The 18,833-nt window shown below is 42.3% G+C and overlaps 1 protein-coding gene across 1 annotated transcript; it reads left to right on the top strand.

The window, feature by feature from the left end:
- The first annotated feature begins 5,540 nt into the window (after nucleotides 1-5,540).
- Nucleotides 5,541-12,995, top strand: LOC112256731 (E3 ubiquitin-protein ligase TRIM35-like). Its single transcript, XM_024430186.2, has 2 exons — nucleotides 5,541-5,745; nucleotides 11,445-12,995. The coding sequence occupies exon 2, from the start codon at nucleotides 11,458-11,460 to the stop codon at nucleotides 12,913-12,915; it is 1,458 nt and encodes a 485-aa protein (XP_024285954.1). The 5' UTR covers nucleotides 5,541-5,745; nucleotides 11,445-11,457; the 3' UTR covers nucleotides 12,916-12,995.
- Nucleotides 12,996-18,833: the final 5,838 nt, after the last annotated feature.

Genomic DNA, 18,833 nt, shown 5'->3' with positions numbered 1-18,833 from the left:
TTTAGAGAGCAACAGAGATCCTGTGTGGCAAAGCATTTATCCTGGCTCTCCTCAATGACTCCCCTGAAGAACCCCATAAAGAGTGAAATGCCAATGGACATTTGGGAAATTGAAGGGAATTTGATTGTTCATGGTCCATAGCAGATCTAGGGGGGTAATTGGTAATAGTGTAAGCTATGATATTCTTACCTCATCTGTTGGTGGTGTGTAAAGACAAGTCCATGCTACTTCCTCCATCCCCAGGACTGGATCAATACTGAATTAGCCTCGCTCAATTATTCAGAGTTGACTTGTGATGGGCTCTCATTAGTGTTACACTGCTGACTAACAGCAGGTAGCCATTTGAGCCTGGGAATGGTCCCGTTTCACTAAACAGGTTCTATAATTCACACTGTGGAGTCCAACATCTAAAACTACCTCACTGACTGTCTGCATGAATCCATTTTATATTCTACTGTATGCTACGGTATATATTGCAGCAGGCCTTTGTATTTGTCCTTCTTACCCACCACAGTGTTACCAACCTGTCTTTCCCAAACCAGCAGCACGCTGGGCCAGCCATAGTGTGGCATAGTGTGGACACCAGATGTGGTGGTGGTACTGGCGGCCGCTTGGAGGAAATGGTGTCACTCACCCAGCAGACAACCTAGTTCTCCTCTTGATCACTGTGTTGAATATTTCAGGAGGTGTGTGCTGCATTCCCCTGAGTTATCTGCCATCCCACTGATGATACCAGGTCATTATCATTAGTCTGAATTTGTGCATGTTCAGTCAGATTATAAATAATATTTTAAGGAAACTGCTAAATGGAACGTAGGAAACATTGTTATCTGAAATTGAACTAGGCAGTCTGGATTCTAGGGTGGAATTCGGTCACGGAAGGTGTATGTCATCAGGTGGAGATTGGGTTGGTTGCCAAGCGGAGATAAATGGCTGTGTATAATTATGTGTCTTTTATCAGGCTGAGGCAGCCAGGCGCTGGTACACAACAGCTCTGCTCTGTCACGGCTCCTGAATGGCAGCTTTGGCCAGGAAGTGCCATGCCAGCATGGAGGGACCAATGGCACAGAGAGAGACAAGGTGCCTTTCAGGGAACTTACAGCACAGAACCAGCCAGACTAACACAGCTATTGGAAAATACTGGAAGTTACTATTTTTCTACTGTTACCTTTCCTCCTCATTTGTTGTTGTGAGATTTTCATGTAAGGCTGATATGAAAATATTCCAGAGGCCTTTGCTGCAACCATCATATTTTTCTGTGACTGTGGTCATTCACTATGTTACGTGTGGCTTGGTAGACATGGGTAGGGTCACAAGCTATGTTTCTGTGCTACATGTATATTGTGATGTACACTGCCCCCTGTATTCCATATGAAAACATGCTGGAAGGCTAAAGCAGGAAACTTTCATAGCAGTATGTGTCAGTCAAGAATTCTAAATGCAATTCAGTTACAGAGAAACCCCTCCTGAGTGCTGGTGTTTGTGTATGGTATTTTTGGGAGGCATTATAGACAGAAACAGGTACATCTTACTACCCTGCTCAGCATTCTTAATACAGCCTGAATCTGCCCTGACTGGGGATTTCAGATGGGTTTTTGCCCCCTGCCCCACCTACTGTAGAGACACACATACATACATCACACCTGGTGCGTGTGATGTGAGTTGACACTGGAACACTTACTGTATGCTGGAATATTCAGGCCAATGAGCCATTACCAGTAGATCAGCAGTGCCTGGGCGAAGTGACAAAAGGATGCTCCTTACACGCTGCGTTAGAGCACTGTCCCGGAAAGGGAAGACAAGACATGTCTGCTCCCAAGGTGAAGCAGGTTATGCAGCTGGAAAGGATGACATTGAGTTCCTCATGCATGCGCGCGCGCGCACACACACACACACGATGAGTAATCGATAGGAGAACAAAATGTAGAGGAAGCTACCATGGCCCTATCACTAATCCAAAAAGTAACAACTATAGCAAATGAACAGTTATGGGATAGCTTTCTCTTATCCTCTTATTTTGGTTGGTCTGTTTTGTCCTTTTTGACACAGGTCTCCCTCTTCCCTCTCACTGTCGGCCATTTTGGCCTCATCTTCAACTGACTCAAGGTGAAAGTTGCTTTTTCTTTAAGCTGAGGCCATTTAGAAGATGAAATTGGAGGTCAGCTTCAATAATGTGCTCTGTTATGATGAGTAACATTATCAGGGAACAAAGAAAGCATTAGGATGAAAACAGACTCCCATTTACTTATTCATTTGGTTTTCTCAAGCCACACTTGATTTAATCTCCAGCCCAATAACGCTCTTCAAATTACCAATATTTTTGTGAAACACTCCCATCTTCCCAGATGCATTACCACTGTAATAACCAAGCTTTATCCCCATTATCAATTCACAGAGAAGGCACCGGTGAGATCAGCGTAAACCTGATTACAGGATGACTCGTCGGTGATAAAGTCATTTCCGTAAGCTGTTTGGAGGCCATATTACATGTCACACGTCTTTGAGATAATGCACTATTTAATTAGAAACGGGATATCTCACATTGTTTTTTTACGAGGGACACTTTCAAAAAGCTAGAAGAGGCATCAGAGAATCAGACAGAGGATAGGATGGATAATTGTTGCTCATGCAACAGGGTGTATTTCTCCTGTGCTCCAGGGATGTATTTCTACTCAAGAGCTCTATTCAGAAATGTTGTCCTTCTGATTCACACTCAAATTGACAGAATTCATTCTGATGGATGTCATTTCATATGGAGGATGATGTTTTCTGATTTGCAAGATCCTAGGAAGTTTCTGTTTTTTCTTAAGTTATTTGTGGTTGTTGTGACTTCTTTAAAGTCATTTTTTTTCTCAATCATATTTTGAATGACTTGTAGAAAATACACTATGACACTGTCATAAAGCATTATGACCATCCTGTGTCACTTTACTTGTACTAACAAAATATATTTCATGACACTCATGAAGCATTATGACCATCATAAACATGTAAGCCAGATAGGCCAATCACGTACATGCCCTGATGTCAGTTATCAGTAACAAAGAGGGTGTCTTGTCCTGATCCTGAAATCTGCTCCTGCATTCATCCCAGTCATCAGCAGCAGAGGTAGGTGCATGTCTGACATTGGGGTAGATGCATGTCTAACATCAATGTGTGCACTATTACAATGATAATTTAATAATGTCAATATCAGAAAATGTTAAAATAACAAACATAATGTTGACAAGTAGTCTATGGTGTAATGGAATGTTTTGCCTTGTGGTAGTTTTTTAGGGTTTAGACACTCTTATGTAGGTGTCATAACCAGCCATAAAATAATGCAATATGTCTATATGCAATATGTCTATATAACTATATGGGTCATGACAGACTGTCAAGTTATGACCGTGTCACAATGTGTTATGATGCTGGGTGTTAAGTAAAGTGTTACACACACAGACTCTCTGTGTAAAGCAGGTCCCATCTGTGCAGTGTAAATTACATGCTAATGTATTTGTTTGCTTGGGCAGCGTGACGGACTCATCGGAGCATGAAAGCTTGGTGGTTTGTTGGTGCAGTGTTTCAGCAGGAGTTCCTCAGCCAGCAGGACACGGCAGGAGGGACGCCCAGGGGCTTTGACCTTGTACCATGTCACTATCCTGGGGTGAGAGGGTGCCAAAATACTGGCCCTACTCAGACTGTGGGCCACTGATAACACTACTTAAAAATCCCCCAATATTTAATGCTTCTTATGTGTCCAGTCCCAAGTGAGACTTTCTGAAAAATACATTTTAAGGAGGAAGAGACATTGCTAGGTGGAAAGGTTGAAGCAGAAATGAACTTATGGTGACTCCATCTCCAACCTCCAATGCATCTGATCTAACTTAACTAGCATATGTAATTACTTGTCAACCGTGCAAAGGTTAATGTATGGTGTGTGAGCTGTTCATGTATAATGTATATATCTTTTTGGGGGGAAAAATGCACATTTAGATGTTATATTCGATTTGTATGTGAGCTCAGCATTCCCCTCATAGTGGAGATGTACTCTAGGTAATCACAATCCAACCTACAGAAGCACACCCACAGTAAGCTCTCCCTATAATATATTCTTCTCATGTTATATGAGGCTTTGGCACTTAATTTGTACTGGGAGGTGGAGAGTTGATAGTATAGAAGGTCTGATAGGAACACTGTGAGGAGATCAACATGCTGCTAATGGGATGTATGCTATCATGGTTTTAGCCACCCACAGGCCCTGAATCCCAGGTGACAGCTTTGTGACATAACAAATGTCCTGTGAGGAGAGCAGAGTTTGAACTATCAAACTGTGATCACTTGTGGTCCATGGCAGAGAATAAACTAGGATGGCAGGACCTCCTGACAGGGCTGTGACATGCACTTCTCCACTCCGCACCACACTGGGAGGCACCGCTCTGATTTGTGGCCTCAGTGTCATGCGGCAGTGAGGGAATAAATAAAGACTGGGCACCTGTCACCTAGAGAAGTATAAACAATTTGTTCTAAATTAGATGCCCATAAAACACTCACCCACTTTCTCAACTAAGGCCCTATTTTCTCTCTTTCTCTCTCTTAACTGTTATGAAAAGGAATCGGCTGTTCCCTATCAGTCAGTGAAAGTAGTCCTCAGCATGTTACAGCCGCTGTCCTGACCGCTACTCGATCCGCCTGTAACATCCAGAGCGTTGTGTCCCATTGCCCCATTTCCCCCCAAAGCATGATGTTTCCTCCTACTGGCTGAGTCTGCCAGGTCTGTTTAAAATTAGATTAGAATTTATGAAGATTGCATCACCTGGCTCACTGGTGTAATATATGCTGTTGTAATTCACGTTCGGCCGTTCATTTCCTAAGCAGCCAAGGGCCCCAATATTTCACCATGACAATGTAATCACAGGTCCACATTAAAAATAACTTATTGTTTAGAATCGGGGCCGAAAAAAAACAGACTATAAAACTATAGCCGTCTTGTCATTCACGTGGATGTTTACCTAAGAACTGAGGTCAAAGTGATTTAAGCACACAGCTTACAACCTTATTGATCACAGGGGGGGCTTTTCACAGACACACACACACACACAGACAGACATGCAGAACAGAGGATTCGCAAGCCCTTTGTGTACTGATTAGCAGGACATCTCAATGACTTGTGATCCAGGGAATAAGTAAATGGATAAGTAAACTAAATGTTTTGATTCATACCTTAAAGCAGGTCTATTCTGTCTTGGCGGTATTGCTGTCTGGTCTTCGACGCTTGATATCATTGCATGCATTGAGCAACACATCATTTCTTCTGTCACTACTCACTTCTGTTTGTCTACCTGATTTAGTAGTTGACCTTTGGGCATTTTGTCACTCATACCATTGTATAACATTACAGATTTCAATAGCCTGTGAATTAGGCCAACTGTTTGGTATTAAAACAGTTTTCTGCAGTCAAATGACCAAATCGCCCTCTACATTTACCACTCTCTCTGTCGCCCTCATTTCCTTCCTGACAATGTGTTTCTGCTGCAGAAGAAACATTGGCAGGGAACGAAGGAAGTGAGTGAGCAACAGGGGGGCTCAGGGTAGGATAGAATCAGAGAGTATATAAAAGGTAACTTATTCAGTGGTTCTGAGATGACATACGGTCTGAAATCGTTGGGCTGTCTATTGTCAGAAGGATTTAGCCTTGGCCAATGAGAGAGGAGTAGGAGTGTGGAAATCACAGGACGCTATAGAAGGCAGTGAAGATACATCAAGGTATGGTTTAAAAATGTCTTCTATACTTTGTTTCTGCTGATGGGTTTCCTTTAGTGCATTAATGTAACCGTTTCTCAGTGCTGTTTCTGTTCACGGGGGCCATTTCAGAGCCATTATCGAGCTTGTCAATTCCCCTTTCCCTCCCTGTTTTAATGAACATGTTTTCTAAGCAGATCAATACTTTATTTTTTCATGTCTCACTCTTTTCGCAAATATTCCTTCGCAAATCAATACAGTCCTTGATGCGCTGCATCACCACCTCCCCCACATGCATTTCCTGCCCCACCTTCCAAACACACAAGGTTGTCACTGCATGGTAAGACGTGTAGTGGTGCTCAGCTTTAATTCCATTCATCTTATGGGCATTGCTGCAACCTTTTTCTACCTGATCAAGGCTTTCACTAAATATTGGTATTTATTAAATAAGCTTACAGTGAGTACGTTGTTGACCCAGGGCAAATGTAGGATGTACAGTCACAATCTGTGATATATTCCTATGTAAAAACAGAGCAGTACAGCACAAAAGGTTTGCTGAAAAGGAGCAAGTATGATGTCATCGCTAGCCTCAGCCCTCTTCTAGCCGACGAAATCGATTTAAACATTAAACAGACTCAGGACATTAGAGATGTGTTATTTCCACATGGGAGCAGAGAGGTGGTTCTCATGAAACACATATCCATTCTCAGATAGTTGCAGGTCTGTGTTAGATTGGGGACTTTGTTTTACTGGAGATGTTGGGTTGGTAGGGGCTTGTGTGATTACTGCTTACACTGATTTATAACTAACTTTGAATTATCTGAGGGGGACTAGAGCCTGTGCCAACATCTACATCCTCTGATATTAGGACAGGAAGGGGAGAGGGAGCCCTCTCTGGTTACCGCCCCTGCCCCTATTGTCTGAGACTGAGACGGGGATTCGCTCTGCCTCCTGGAGTTTCAGCAAGCCTCAGTGGACCAGGCCAGACGGATGTGTCTGAAATATATACCCGGTATGGGATCTGAGGATTTCTAATGGAAATATGAAGCCATGTTCTACTGGACATGGAAGTTGAACTAACGTTCCCTGGTGACCTATAAATTAGACTGTTGTGAGGGCCACACAAATCACTGCCTCAGCCTATCTCTCCTCTACTGTAGAAAGACACTGGCAGCTCCTGAGTTATAATGACTTTGTAGCTGTCTATACACGGTACAATTTTTGACAAATATCCACACAAAATCCCAGTTGAATATGAATTTTATATTCCTGACTTTCATTTTAGGTGTTATCCCTAATTGGATTCAGTTCGCAGTTCAAGTGGCCAGCTTTATCATATCTGTGATTTATAGTAATCATCATGTCATTTCCATTGAAGGGTTAGTTTATTTCTGCTGAGAACCTCGAAGGCCATTAAATCTTGGTAATGAGATTTTCATTATAAAAAGAGCAGGAGACGATTCATGGCCCCTCAGAGGCTGAGCAGCGACATTACTCCCACTTCCTTCACATAATCAATGAAGATAACCAAAGTCAAAGGATCATGACTCTTCTGTAAATATTGTTGTTTCTAAACTCACATGGGAAAGAACTAACAGTGAGTCAGGTGTGTGTGTGTGTGGTTGTATTTCTGAGGGAGCCATTCCTTACCTCTCGATTGGCTGTTTACATTCACGAACACTAAGTAAACAATGTGCTCTGTCTGAAACCATCCCAGAGGAATCTTTCAGCATAGCCTGTCTGCATGGCATCTGTAACAATGCGCTCTCTCCTTTGCTCTCATCTCTTTTTCGTGCAAGAATAGCATGGCGGCTTATGTAAGGCCTAACCCCTGTATTTCGAGGCAAATTGAGCCGTAGAAACTCATTGGTGTAATTTGGATAATGAATTCCGAAGATATCCCCACTGCTTTGGTAAGCCTGGTATGATCGATGCTCATGTTAATTCTACAGCCTTGTTCTTTAAATCAATATTAAGCCTTAATTCCTGATTCTGATTCATTTGTCAACCTGTGAGTTGAATTTAGTGAGGGTAGCCAGGAATGGCTTACATGACTTCCATGACAAATGAATTTGATAATGGAAATGAAGAAAGGAATTATTCCACGGTATGAACATACGTCTCATGTGGAGTCTTGAAGTCTGAAGGGTGGTGTGCAACATCAACATGTCTTGTTCATATGTTAGGGACATAACAAGGGTTGTTGCTCACAGCAAACACACCAGAACCAAAAAAAACATTGTCCCCACTGACAGTAATATTGTTCGAAGTAACATGTTCATTACCATCATGATTATCATAAATTAGGAGTTTTGGGAGCCTGTAGAGCAGTGGTATTCAAACTTTTACAGCGGGGACCCCAGTTATTTTTGGCAGAATTTCTCGCGACCCCACCTCACCCCAAATATAATGAACAACTTAAAAATTGTTGCATTTATTCAAAATGTTATTTTCAAATTATCTTTCTCAAAAGCATTTGTTGTCCCATACAATAATCTGTACTCTTAAATAATTAATTGTTAAAAAAAATTGTAAATGAAATAAAATGGTAAAACACTGCAATTCCTTGTTTGAATACCACTGCTGTAGCGGGAGGGGACTAGGGTGAGAAGGGTTATTTTGGAGCAGGACTGTTTTTGTGTCTCATAATTATTTTTTATGTCAGTCATTAAACTGTCCCTTGGGGGAGTGTTGCAGCAGCAGTCATCTCTGTTTGGGCCTTAGATTATCATCAGTGCTGCTTTTCCATTAACCTTCCTCTGTTGCCTTATCCCTTATCCCTCAGGATGCAGTCACTGAGGCAGTTTCTGCTAATCCAAACAGTTATCTAAAAATGTACACTCCCCTACGTATTCATTCGGATAGTGAGGCTTAAATATGTCGACATTTGGCTCTATACTCCAGCATTTTGGATTTGAGATCAAATGCTTCATTTGAGGCGACAGTACAACGTCACCTTTCAGTTTGAAGTTTTTTTTAATACGTTTTTGGACAAATCAACTTAGTGTATTGAAGTAGTCATTAGTATTTGGTCCCATATACCTAACAAGCAATGACTACATCAAGCTTGTGGCTCTAGGTATTTTCAGTTTGTTATGGTTGTGTTTCAGATTATGTTTTGCCCAATACAAACTTTATTTAATAATTCAGTGACATTTTGAAGTCACTTTTATTGTAAAAAATAAGATGTTTCTGAATACTTCTACATTAATGTGGAATTGTGGATAATGATGAGTGAAAGTTAGAGGAATAAAGATCATACACCCCCCCCCCCAAAAAAAAATGCTAACCCTGTTATGGGGTCATGATATTTGTGCATCATTTGTGCAATCTGAAACACAATCAAAACAAGGTAGCCTAGTGGTTAGAGTTGAACTAGAAACCGAAAGGTTGTGAGATCAAATCCCTGAGCTGACAAGGTGAAAATCTGTTGTTCTGCCCCTGAACAAGGCAGAATAACCCACTGTTTCTAGGCTGTCATTGAAAATAAGAATTTGTTCTTAACTGACTTGCCTAGTTAAATAAAGGTAACCAACATTTGATCTCAAATCGAAAATGCTGGCATATGGAGCTGATTTAGTTGTAGCTTCACTGTCCAAATAAATACAGAGTGTATGTCAACTATACATACCACATTTAATGCGTTCTAATATAATATAGACTTTAGAAGACTCTACTTTATTTATCTTTTTAATTTCAAAGCTATAATGCGTGTGAGGGCGTAAAAATCATCTGTCCTCGGTTGCAACACTCACTACCGAGTTCCAAACTGCCTCTGGAAGCAATGTCAGCATAAGAACTGTTCGTCAGGAGCTTTATGAAATGGGTTTCCATGGCCAAGCAGCCGCACACAAGCCTAAGATCAGCATACACAATGCCAAGCGTCGGCTGAAGCGGTGTAAAACACGCCGCCATTGGACTCTGGAGCAGTGGAAACGCATTCTCCGGAGTGATGAATCACGCTTCACCATCCGGCAGTCCAACGGACGAATCTGGGTTTAGAGAACGATACCTGCCCCGCATTGTGCCAACTGTAAAGTTTGGTGGAGGAGGAATAATGGCCTGGGGCTGTTTTTTCATGTTTCGGAATAGGCCCCTTAGTTCCAGCGAAGGGAAGTCTTAACGCTACAGTATACAATGACATTCTCAACGATTCTGTGCTTCCAACTTAGTGACAACAGTTTGGGAAAGGCCCTTTCCTGTTTCAGCATAACAATGCCCCTGTGTACAAAGCGAGGTCCAAACAAAAATGGTTTGTCGAGATGGGTGTGGAAGAACTTGACTGGCCTGCACAGAGCCCTGACGTCAACGCCATTGAACAGCTTAGGGATGAATTGGAACGCCAACTGTGAGCCAGGCCTAATCACCCAACATCAGTGCCCAACCTCACTAATGCTCTTTTGTCTGAATGGAAGCAAGTCCCCGCAGTAATGCACCAATATCTAGTGGAAAGCCTTCCCAGAAGAGTGGAGGCTGTTACAGCAGCAAAGGATGGGGACCAACTCTGTATTAATGCCCATGATATACCCCACAAGACATGCCACCAGAGGTCTCTTCACAATCCCCAAGTCCAGAACAGACATTGAGAGGTGCACAGTACTACATATAGCTATGACTACATGTAACCTTATTCCACATCAGGTAACTGATGCAGTAGAATCAGATTTTTTAAACTAAAAATACACCTCGTGTGGACTGTGAATAGACACACACACAGCTACAGACACATGGATACGCACACGTATATTGTTATATGGTGGTATTATACATTTTGTATTGTAGATATGTAGTGATGTAATGTTATGATGTACTGTTGTTGTTTTTGTCTAATGTAAGTGCCTTAACGTGTTTGGACCCTAGGAAGATTAGTTGCTGCCTCGGAAGCAGCAAATGGGGATCCTAATAAATACAAATACCATTGATTTTGGAATGAGATGTTCAATGAGCAGGTGTCCACATACTTTTAGTACAGTAAGGTAGTCATGGTTGACTGCTGAGCAGCGTTTTGAAATCACTGAAGTTCGTAGTCGGTCTCCGCCTCCTCTTGACTTCACATATCCTTTTTCCCGTTCCCGGAAACATTCAACTCTGCACCCAAGGTGTGGCTGTTGGCCATCCACATGTTTTCTTTCTGACTGGTGAGAGAAAGCAATAAACTTCTGCTTTGTCTACGATGTAAATTGATATATTTAAGTCCCTCTCTGAAAGCAGGTTGGTTTAAATGATCATTTTCATGACTGGTCTGAAAAAGCCCACAGTAAATGCAATATGTTACAGTATTTTTACCTAACTAGGCAAGTCAGTTAAGAACAAATTCTTATTTTCAATGACGGCCTAGGAACAGTGGGTTAACTGCCTGTTTAGGGGCAGAACGACAGATTTGCACCTTGGGGATTTAAACTTAGAACCTTTTGGTTACTAGTCCAACGCTCTAACCACTAGGCTACCCTGCCACCCCAGTATGTGATAAATTCATGTAGAAACGTGTTTGGTCAAACTTTGAAGACCGAATAAATACTACAAGACTTCGCAATGTTGGGTTGTTGGGCAGATTTTGGGTAGTGTGCCAAAATGAGAAGTTTCATTTCTAAGAGAGCCTTAAGTTTAGTTTCTATCTCTCTCCCACTCACACACCTCCTATTCACTCACCCTTACTCTCCCTCTTACACACACATATTTTTATATATACTCTCATTTGAACTAATCTCTCACTTACTCTACAGCACTCCTGTGAGGATGGCAGCCAGTTTCTCTCTCCTGGAAGAGGACCTGTCGTGTATAGTGTGCTATCAGACATTCAGGGAGCCAGTGATCCTGCTCTGCAGCCACAGCTTCTGCAAGGCCTGTCTGGAGGAGAGCTGGAGTAAACAGGAGACGCAGGACTGCCCAGTCTGCAGAAGGTCCTCCAGAGACCAGTCGCCTCCCAACCTGGCCCTGAGACATGTCTGTGAGACTCTGAGGGAGAGGGAGATTAAGGACACTCCTGGGCCCACAGAGGAGGCGACAGAGGGGCCCTCACAGGGTGAAAACACCAGCCACAGGGGGTTACAGGGTGTGTGTGGTTTACACTCCCAGAGGCTCCAGCTCTTCTGCCTTGAGGATGAATGTCTGGTGTGTGTGGAGTGTGTGTCGGAGCATGCAGGCCACAGCTTCTGCTCTCTCGTGAAGGCAGCAGGCCAGAGGAGGGAGGGGCTCAGACCCACACTGGAGGCCTTGGAGGAGAAAATGTCTGCCTTCTGCAAAGCCAAGCTAAACTGTGACAAAATGGCTGCTCACATTGGGGTGCAGGCCCAGCTAGCAGAGAAGCAGATAATGAATGAGTTTGAAAAGCTACACTGCTTCCTGAGAGAAGAGGAGGTGGAGAGGCTAGCTGCGCTGAAGGAGGAAGAGGAGGAGAAGAATAAAAGGATAAAGGAGAGAGTGAAGGAGATAAGTGAGATGATGTCATCTCTGTCAGACACAATCAGAGCTGTGGAGGAGAAGCTGGCAGTGGATGATTTGTTGTTTCTGCAGCGCTACAACACTATGATGGAGAGAGTACGGAGTGTGCCTAAGGACCCACAGCTGTGCTCAGGATTACTGATCAACTTGGCCAAACACCTGGGCAATCTCAAGTTCCAGGTCTGGGAGAAGATGCAGGGGGCAGTGAAATACATGCCTGTAGTTCTAGAACCAAACACCGCACATCCCTATCTTTATCCATCTGAAGATCTGACCAGCCTACGATCTGAAGATAAAGGACAGAGTCTCCCAGACAACCCAGAGAGGTTTGATTCATACCGTGACATCCTGGGTTCAGAGGGGTTCACTTCAGGGACACACTTCTGGGATGTGGAAGTCGGAGAAAATGATGACTGGAGGGTAGGCGTGGCCAGTGAGTCTGTTAGTAGGAAACATGAGTTAGATGAAGAAGGAAGTGGAATATGGGCTGTTGGGGTAGCTAATGGTGAACCTTATAAAATGAAGAAGAAGACCCAGAGGATCAGAGTTTCGCTGAAGTGGGACAAACAGGAGGTGTCCTTCATTGATCTTAGTTCATACACACAAACCCTCAGAACATTTAATCACAAATTTACAGAGAAGATGTATCCATACTTTTATTTGTTAAATGGTCAACCACTACAGATCCTTCCAGGGAAAGTCTCTGTAAACGTGGAAAACCATGTGGAAAACCATGATATGGAATTGTTTTAACGTGGCTATACCATGGATCATTTAGTTACTTGATTTAGAATTTTAGGATTATTTGATAAAATATTGAGTTTGGTCTTTACTGCTATAGCCCATAGAAATGCATTGAATAACACATTAATAAATGGCAAAACAGACAGTCAAAAAATAAATCATAAAGATAAGGTTTTGAAGTGTCTGTCCTATACAGTATCTAAGATATACTGTTCAAGAAAATTCAGGAAATATGTCAATATTTTTTACACATTTTAACCCTTTTTTTGTTGGCACAAAACTACTTCCACACTTTCATAATTCTTTACAACCGGTTTTGGGTTACTTTCAGATGAGTCCTGTGACACTTGTAGGGGTTGTAGAACAAAACAGAGAACGCCTTCGTGTCCGTGAGGGTCTCCCCTTTCCATATTAGTTTTTTGACAAAACCATTCGGATGCTACAGATGTTTGGTAACCTAACAGTGCAGTTCAAAGGACAAATCTTGACCAAGACGGCAGGGAAGATTACAGGAATGACACTTACCTCGTCTTTCCAGGATATTTTAGATGAGACCAGAAGAGAGAGCAAAGTATAACATTTCTTTTCTGCTATTCTCATCAATGTTACTTTCCTTTGGTTTTGTGGCTTTTGATGCTAAACAGAATCTATCCCATTGTTATTTAAAAAATATGTTTAGAGAATTTCTGTGATTGAACTAAAGTAGATTCATGCCTATTGTTCATTTAGAATCGTCAGCTTGCCAAACTCCTTATCAATGTGCAAGACAGGACTTGTATAAAAAGGTAAATATTGAAAAAAGGCTAGTAAATTGATGTATTTCTTCTTCAATAAAAGAGACAATGGCCAAATATTTTCTGTTTTGGGTTAACTTCCAGAAGATGGAATTCCAACCCTTCTAAATGACTATGCCTGGTGTTGTTGGAGCCATGGGGAATATAGGCATGAGGATGACCAGACACGGAGAATCTGCTTCGTCACGCAGCTCTGCCTCACCTTGTCTCAATCTCTCCATCCTGTCTCCTCTCCTTTCTCCATGGCCCAGTCGGCTTGATCGCATCAATAGAAATCCTATTCAAACCCATACTGGAGAAGAGCTGAAAATCAATGGTTTGCATATCACCTGATTAGATCTGTGTGTGTGTGTGCCGGCTTGTTGTGTGGGGCATGGGGTCGGGCCCCGCGGGCGGCAGCCCCTTTACATGGGACACAGTAATGAGATTACCCCGGTCTCCAGGACCCCACACAGCAGACACAGTGATCAGATTAGGGAAAAGGACACTGAAACTTTTAGAAAGCTGTGACTTCATCCCTGTCTGTCTGTCTGAGGGGAATGAAGCTCTCTCTCAGTAGGCCTACTGTTTTTACTTGAGCCTTTCGACCAGTTCTCTTTTTTCTCTCTGGCGATCGTGCATCAGTGTTCCTGTGTGCCTGCCGCTATGCAAGTGTGACCGCTTTGGGAATCGTGGCGAAGCAGCTGTTGGGTGTGTAGAGGCTCTTGGCTGTCTGCGGAAGCCTGCGCTAGCTGAAGGTGTTGGCCATGGGGGGGGGTTTATCATGTCACTTTGATGGATTAGTGATCTCATTACTAGCTCCAACGATTAGGTCACCGGCCCAGGAGACAGCAAACCACCTACCAGGAGACAGCAAACCACCTACTGTGAAATGCTGATGCTAGACTTGTCCACCGGTTCTAAGTCACCAACAAGTGCCCCTTGCATCAATGCCAAGCAGAGCTCCAGATAGTCAGAGGGCCTCTGTGAATAATAGGCCAGAGTCCCCTTAGAGAGGAAGGAAGCAGATATCATGGAATCAGTGCAACACACCCACACACAGAAACACTTACTGTAAACCCCCAGTCCAACTCTCTCACCACCAAGAAGTGCCCTCCCTCACCATAATGAGATTCCTCTCTTCCCATGAGCCCACCTTCATTTGCTCAGTGGTGCATTCTCTGGCTGTTAAACTGAAGGATGGACTGTACAGGTTGTCTGGCTTTTATCTTTTTCCATGATTCATCTTCATCTCTCCTTTGAAAGGGAGAGGTACACCAGTGTTTTTAGTAATTATTACATCTGAGACAAGCAGATCTAACCGGCACAGGAGAGGAGGTAAAATAGACTTATCTTATGAGGGTCTTCTCATACTTTCCTGGAGGCATGGAAACATTACTGTACCAAGAGAGATGATTGTATTGAGGTTTCTGGGATATTACAGTAGAAGCTATGGCATCAGGTGGCCATGCTCTCGTCATACAGTCAAACGATGCCATGGTGACATCATCTATCCCACACCACTTTACAGCTGGATTCACATGACATACATGTGATTAAGTTGGGAAAACAGTTTGTTTCATTACCGCTCCAGAAATCACACTATTGCCCATTTCATAAGTTGTAGCTTGTCTATTTCAACTTAAAGCTCTCTATGTTAGAGGGACATTTGTGTTTCTGCGGGTTTCAGCATGTTCCTAATGACAGACCCGGTCCGATATCTGGAAATATTCACTTTCTATATTATATTGTGCAATGCCATCAAAATCAGACTGGACTGTATGCCTGGCAGCAGCTTTAAGAACATTATTCCCTTCCTTCTCCCTGTCTCTTGCGGGGTCACTTAGAGGTCATTTCCTACAATTAGTTGCACCAACAGCATGGACTTTCATGGAATGTTGATTTCTCTAATACTGTATGTAACCACACACTACAACCAGGTAACTCATTTCAAATGGTAAGTCTAATAATGTAACTGTCTGTCACAATGTAACTCTTGGTACATTTCATCCAACCTGTATTCTGGAGAAAGTACAATATATACTATGTAAGGACATTTCGCATTGATATTCATATCTTAGTATATGTAGTTTCTGCTCAAATAAAGCAGTTGGCATTTCCATATCGACGCCTCAATAAACAATAGCTATAGCAGACAAACAATGCTGGATAGGAAGCAATGGGAGGGTACACGTTAGGTGTAAACTAAAAGAAGACCTCCAGCTGTGGTAAAAGCCTGGGCCATGTGAAGCAGAGGCAGCAGCATCAAAGATAAGATGGGTGTTCTCTCTGCTTTCCATTCTCTGGGCTCCTGCAGAGCCTTTTGTCTGCATACATACACAACTGTGGATGGATGCGTTTTATAGCCTGTGTCATGGAGAAATACACTCCTATTCTCAGTGATTGCTGTCGCCTGCCGGGCATGCTTAAAACATTGTCATTGTTTTATTGGCGTAACGAATGGATCTGATAAGACTGCTTCTGCCAAGGACCTGCACATGCCATGTGTACAATAGCATGCTTTAGTAGTTCTGAAGTACAGCAGCTCAGGTGTAGAAATGTACAGTGTTGGTTGTTAACGTGACAAAGTCTCTTTTTGTGTGTTAGAAAACAATACCGTGTTGACATATGCATAGTAGTTGATGATCATTTCATAGGAATGTTTCAGTAAATGATATTAAAACTGTAAATAAAGTTCATACATCTTTGTTCCAGATCACTAGCCAAATTATTGAACTATGTTCCTAATATTGAGTTTCATCCCCTTTTGCCCTCGGAACAGCCTGAATTTGTCGGGGAATGGACTCTACAAGGTGATGAAAGCTTCCACAGGGATGCTGGCCCATGTTGACTCCAATGCTTCCCACAGTTGTGTCAAGTTGGCTGGATGTCCTTTGGGTGGTGGACCATTCTTGATACACACATAACTATTGAGCGTGAAAAATCCAGCAGTGTTGCAGTTCTTGACACTCTCAAACCGCTGCGCCTGGCACCTACTACCATACCCCGTTCAAAGGCACTTAAATATTTTGTCTTGCCCATTCACCCTCTGAATGGCACACATACATAATCAATGTCGCTTAAAAATCCTTCTTTAACCTGTCTCCTCCCCTTCATCTACACTGAAGCTATGGCCGGGGCGGCAGGGTAGCCTAGTGTTGGACTAGTAACCGAAAGGTTGCAAGTTCAAATCCCCAAGCTAACAAGGTACAAATCTGTCATTCTGCCCCTGAACAGCTAGTTAACCCACTGTTCCTAGGCTGTCATTGAAAATAAGAATTTGTTCTTAACTGACTTGCCTAGTTAAATAAAGGTAAGAAAAACTTTTAAAAAACTGATTGAAGTAGATTTAACAGGTGACAGGAATCATGGCTTTCACCTGGTCAGTCTATGTATGTCATGGAACGGGCAGTTGTTTTGTACACTCAGTGTATATTACAGTCTGAGAAATAGATTTGTTGTGGAGAGCCCTCTAACTGTGACTATGTTCAAAAGAAGTCTTGTCTGCCCTCTTCAGGTCTAGTCAATGAATGAGAACAGCTACAGTATATCTGTATGCAGATCCTCAAGGAGACTACTGTTCTGAACTCAAACCTTCTAGAGAGTCTAGGGAATATCTTATTTGCATTTAGATTCCTTTTGATTGGGCCCATTTCTCCTGACCAGCACTCTATCAACTACTGCAGGAGTCGATTCGTCCAACTACGGCCCAGAAAGACAATTCCATAGATGGCCCCATAGAGAAGTCAAATTAGAAAATTCCTAATAAGACAATACTTTTGTCATCACATTTGTGCACAAAACACCCATTGAATTATTCAAATAATTGTTGCTGAGGCTGCTTTCTTTTCCATCACTCACAGCTAATGTTTTTAAATGTTATATTCAAATAAAATATAATTGTATTTGTCACATGGTTCAGTCCTTTTCCAACAATGCAGAGTTAAGATGGCAAAAAATATAAAATAAGAATAATCATGCCCAGCTGGCAAGGGGAAGTGCTGGTTGGTTTGTTTAGCTGTCCAGATAGGGCTGCACAATTAATCCAATTCACATCGAAATTGCAATATTGACATGTGCCAATATCCATATCGTAAGAGATCCATATCACATGCAATATTTTGAAACACCACTCAGACGGGCGTAATGTTCATTTTTATAGTTTACAACATTTGTTGTCTCTCTCCGCCCCCTGTCACTCAAGAAGCACAGTTCCTCCTCCTTGCTGTTAGATTCGTGTATGGTTTGCATGCTGTTCTGTTAGGTCAAAAGCAGTCTGCAGATTGTTCCAAACAAGAACGATGCTGCTTTCCACTTTGCTTCTTAATATGAATCCAATGTAAATCATCATATTTATTTGATTCCAACAGTTCACCCAAGTGTTTTGATCTATACTGAACAAAAATATAAAATCAACATGCAACAATTTCAATGAGTTAAAGTTCCTTATGACTGGGGAAACAGATGTGCATCTGTTGGTCACAGATCCTTTAAAAGAAATGGGCCTCACAAAGGGTCCTCAGGATCTCGTCATGGCTTTCAAATTGCCTTAGATAAAATGCAATTGTATTTGTTGTCCGTAGCTTATGCCTGCACAAATCATAACCCCACCCTCACCATGGGACACTCTCTTCACAGTGTTGACATCAGCAAACCGCTTGCCAACAGGAGGCCATACATGTCTGCGGTTGTGAGGCCGGTTGGACGTACTGTCAAATTCTCTAAATCAACGTTTGAGGTGGCTTATGGTACAGAAATTAACATTAAATTATCTGGCAACAGCTCAGGTGGGCATTCATGCATTTAGCATTGCCAATTGCACGCACCCTCAACTTGAGACATCTGTGGCATTGTGTTGTGTGACAAAACTGCACATTTTAGAGTGTTTTTTATTTATTGTCCCCAGCACAAGGTGCACCTGTGTAATTATTATGTTTAATCAGATACTCTATATGCCACACCTGTCAGATGGATAGATTATCTTGGCAAAGGAGAAATGCTCACTAACAGGGCGTAAAACATTTGTTCACAAAATTTGAGCGAAATAAGATTGTGTGTATAGAACATTTCTGGGATCTTTTATTTCAGCTCATGAAACATGGGACCAACACTTTACATGTTGCGTTTATATTTTTGTTCAGTGTATATCGCAAG

Source organism: Oncorhynchus tshawytscha, linkage group LG08 (assembly GCF_018296145.1).
Source record: "Oncorhynchus tshawytscha isolate Ot180627B linkage group LG08, Otsh_v2.0, whole genome shotgun sequence".
Classification (NCBI taxonomy): Eukaryota; Metazoa; Chordata; class Actinopteri; order Salmoniformes; family Salmonidae; genus Oncorhynchus; species Oncorhynchus tshawytscha.
Note: the sequence above shows the minus strand (reverse complement) of the source record. Positions and strands in the feature narration are given on the sequence as shown.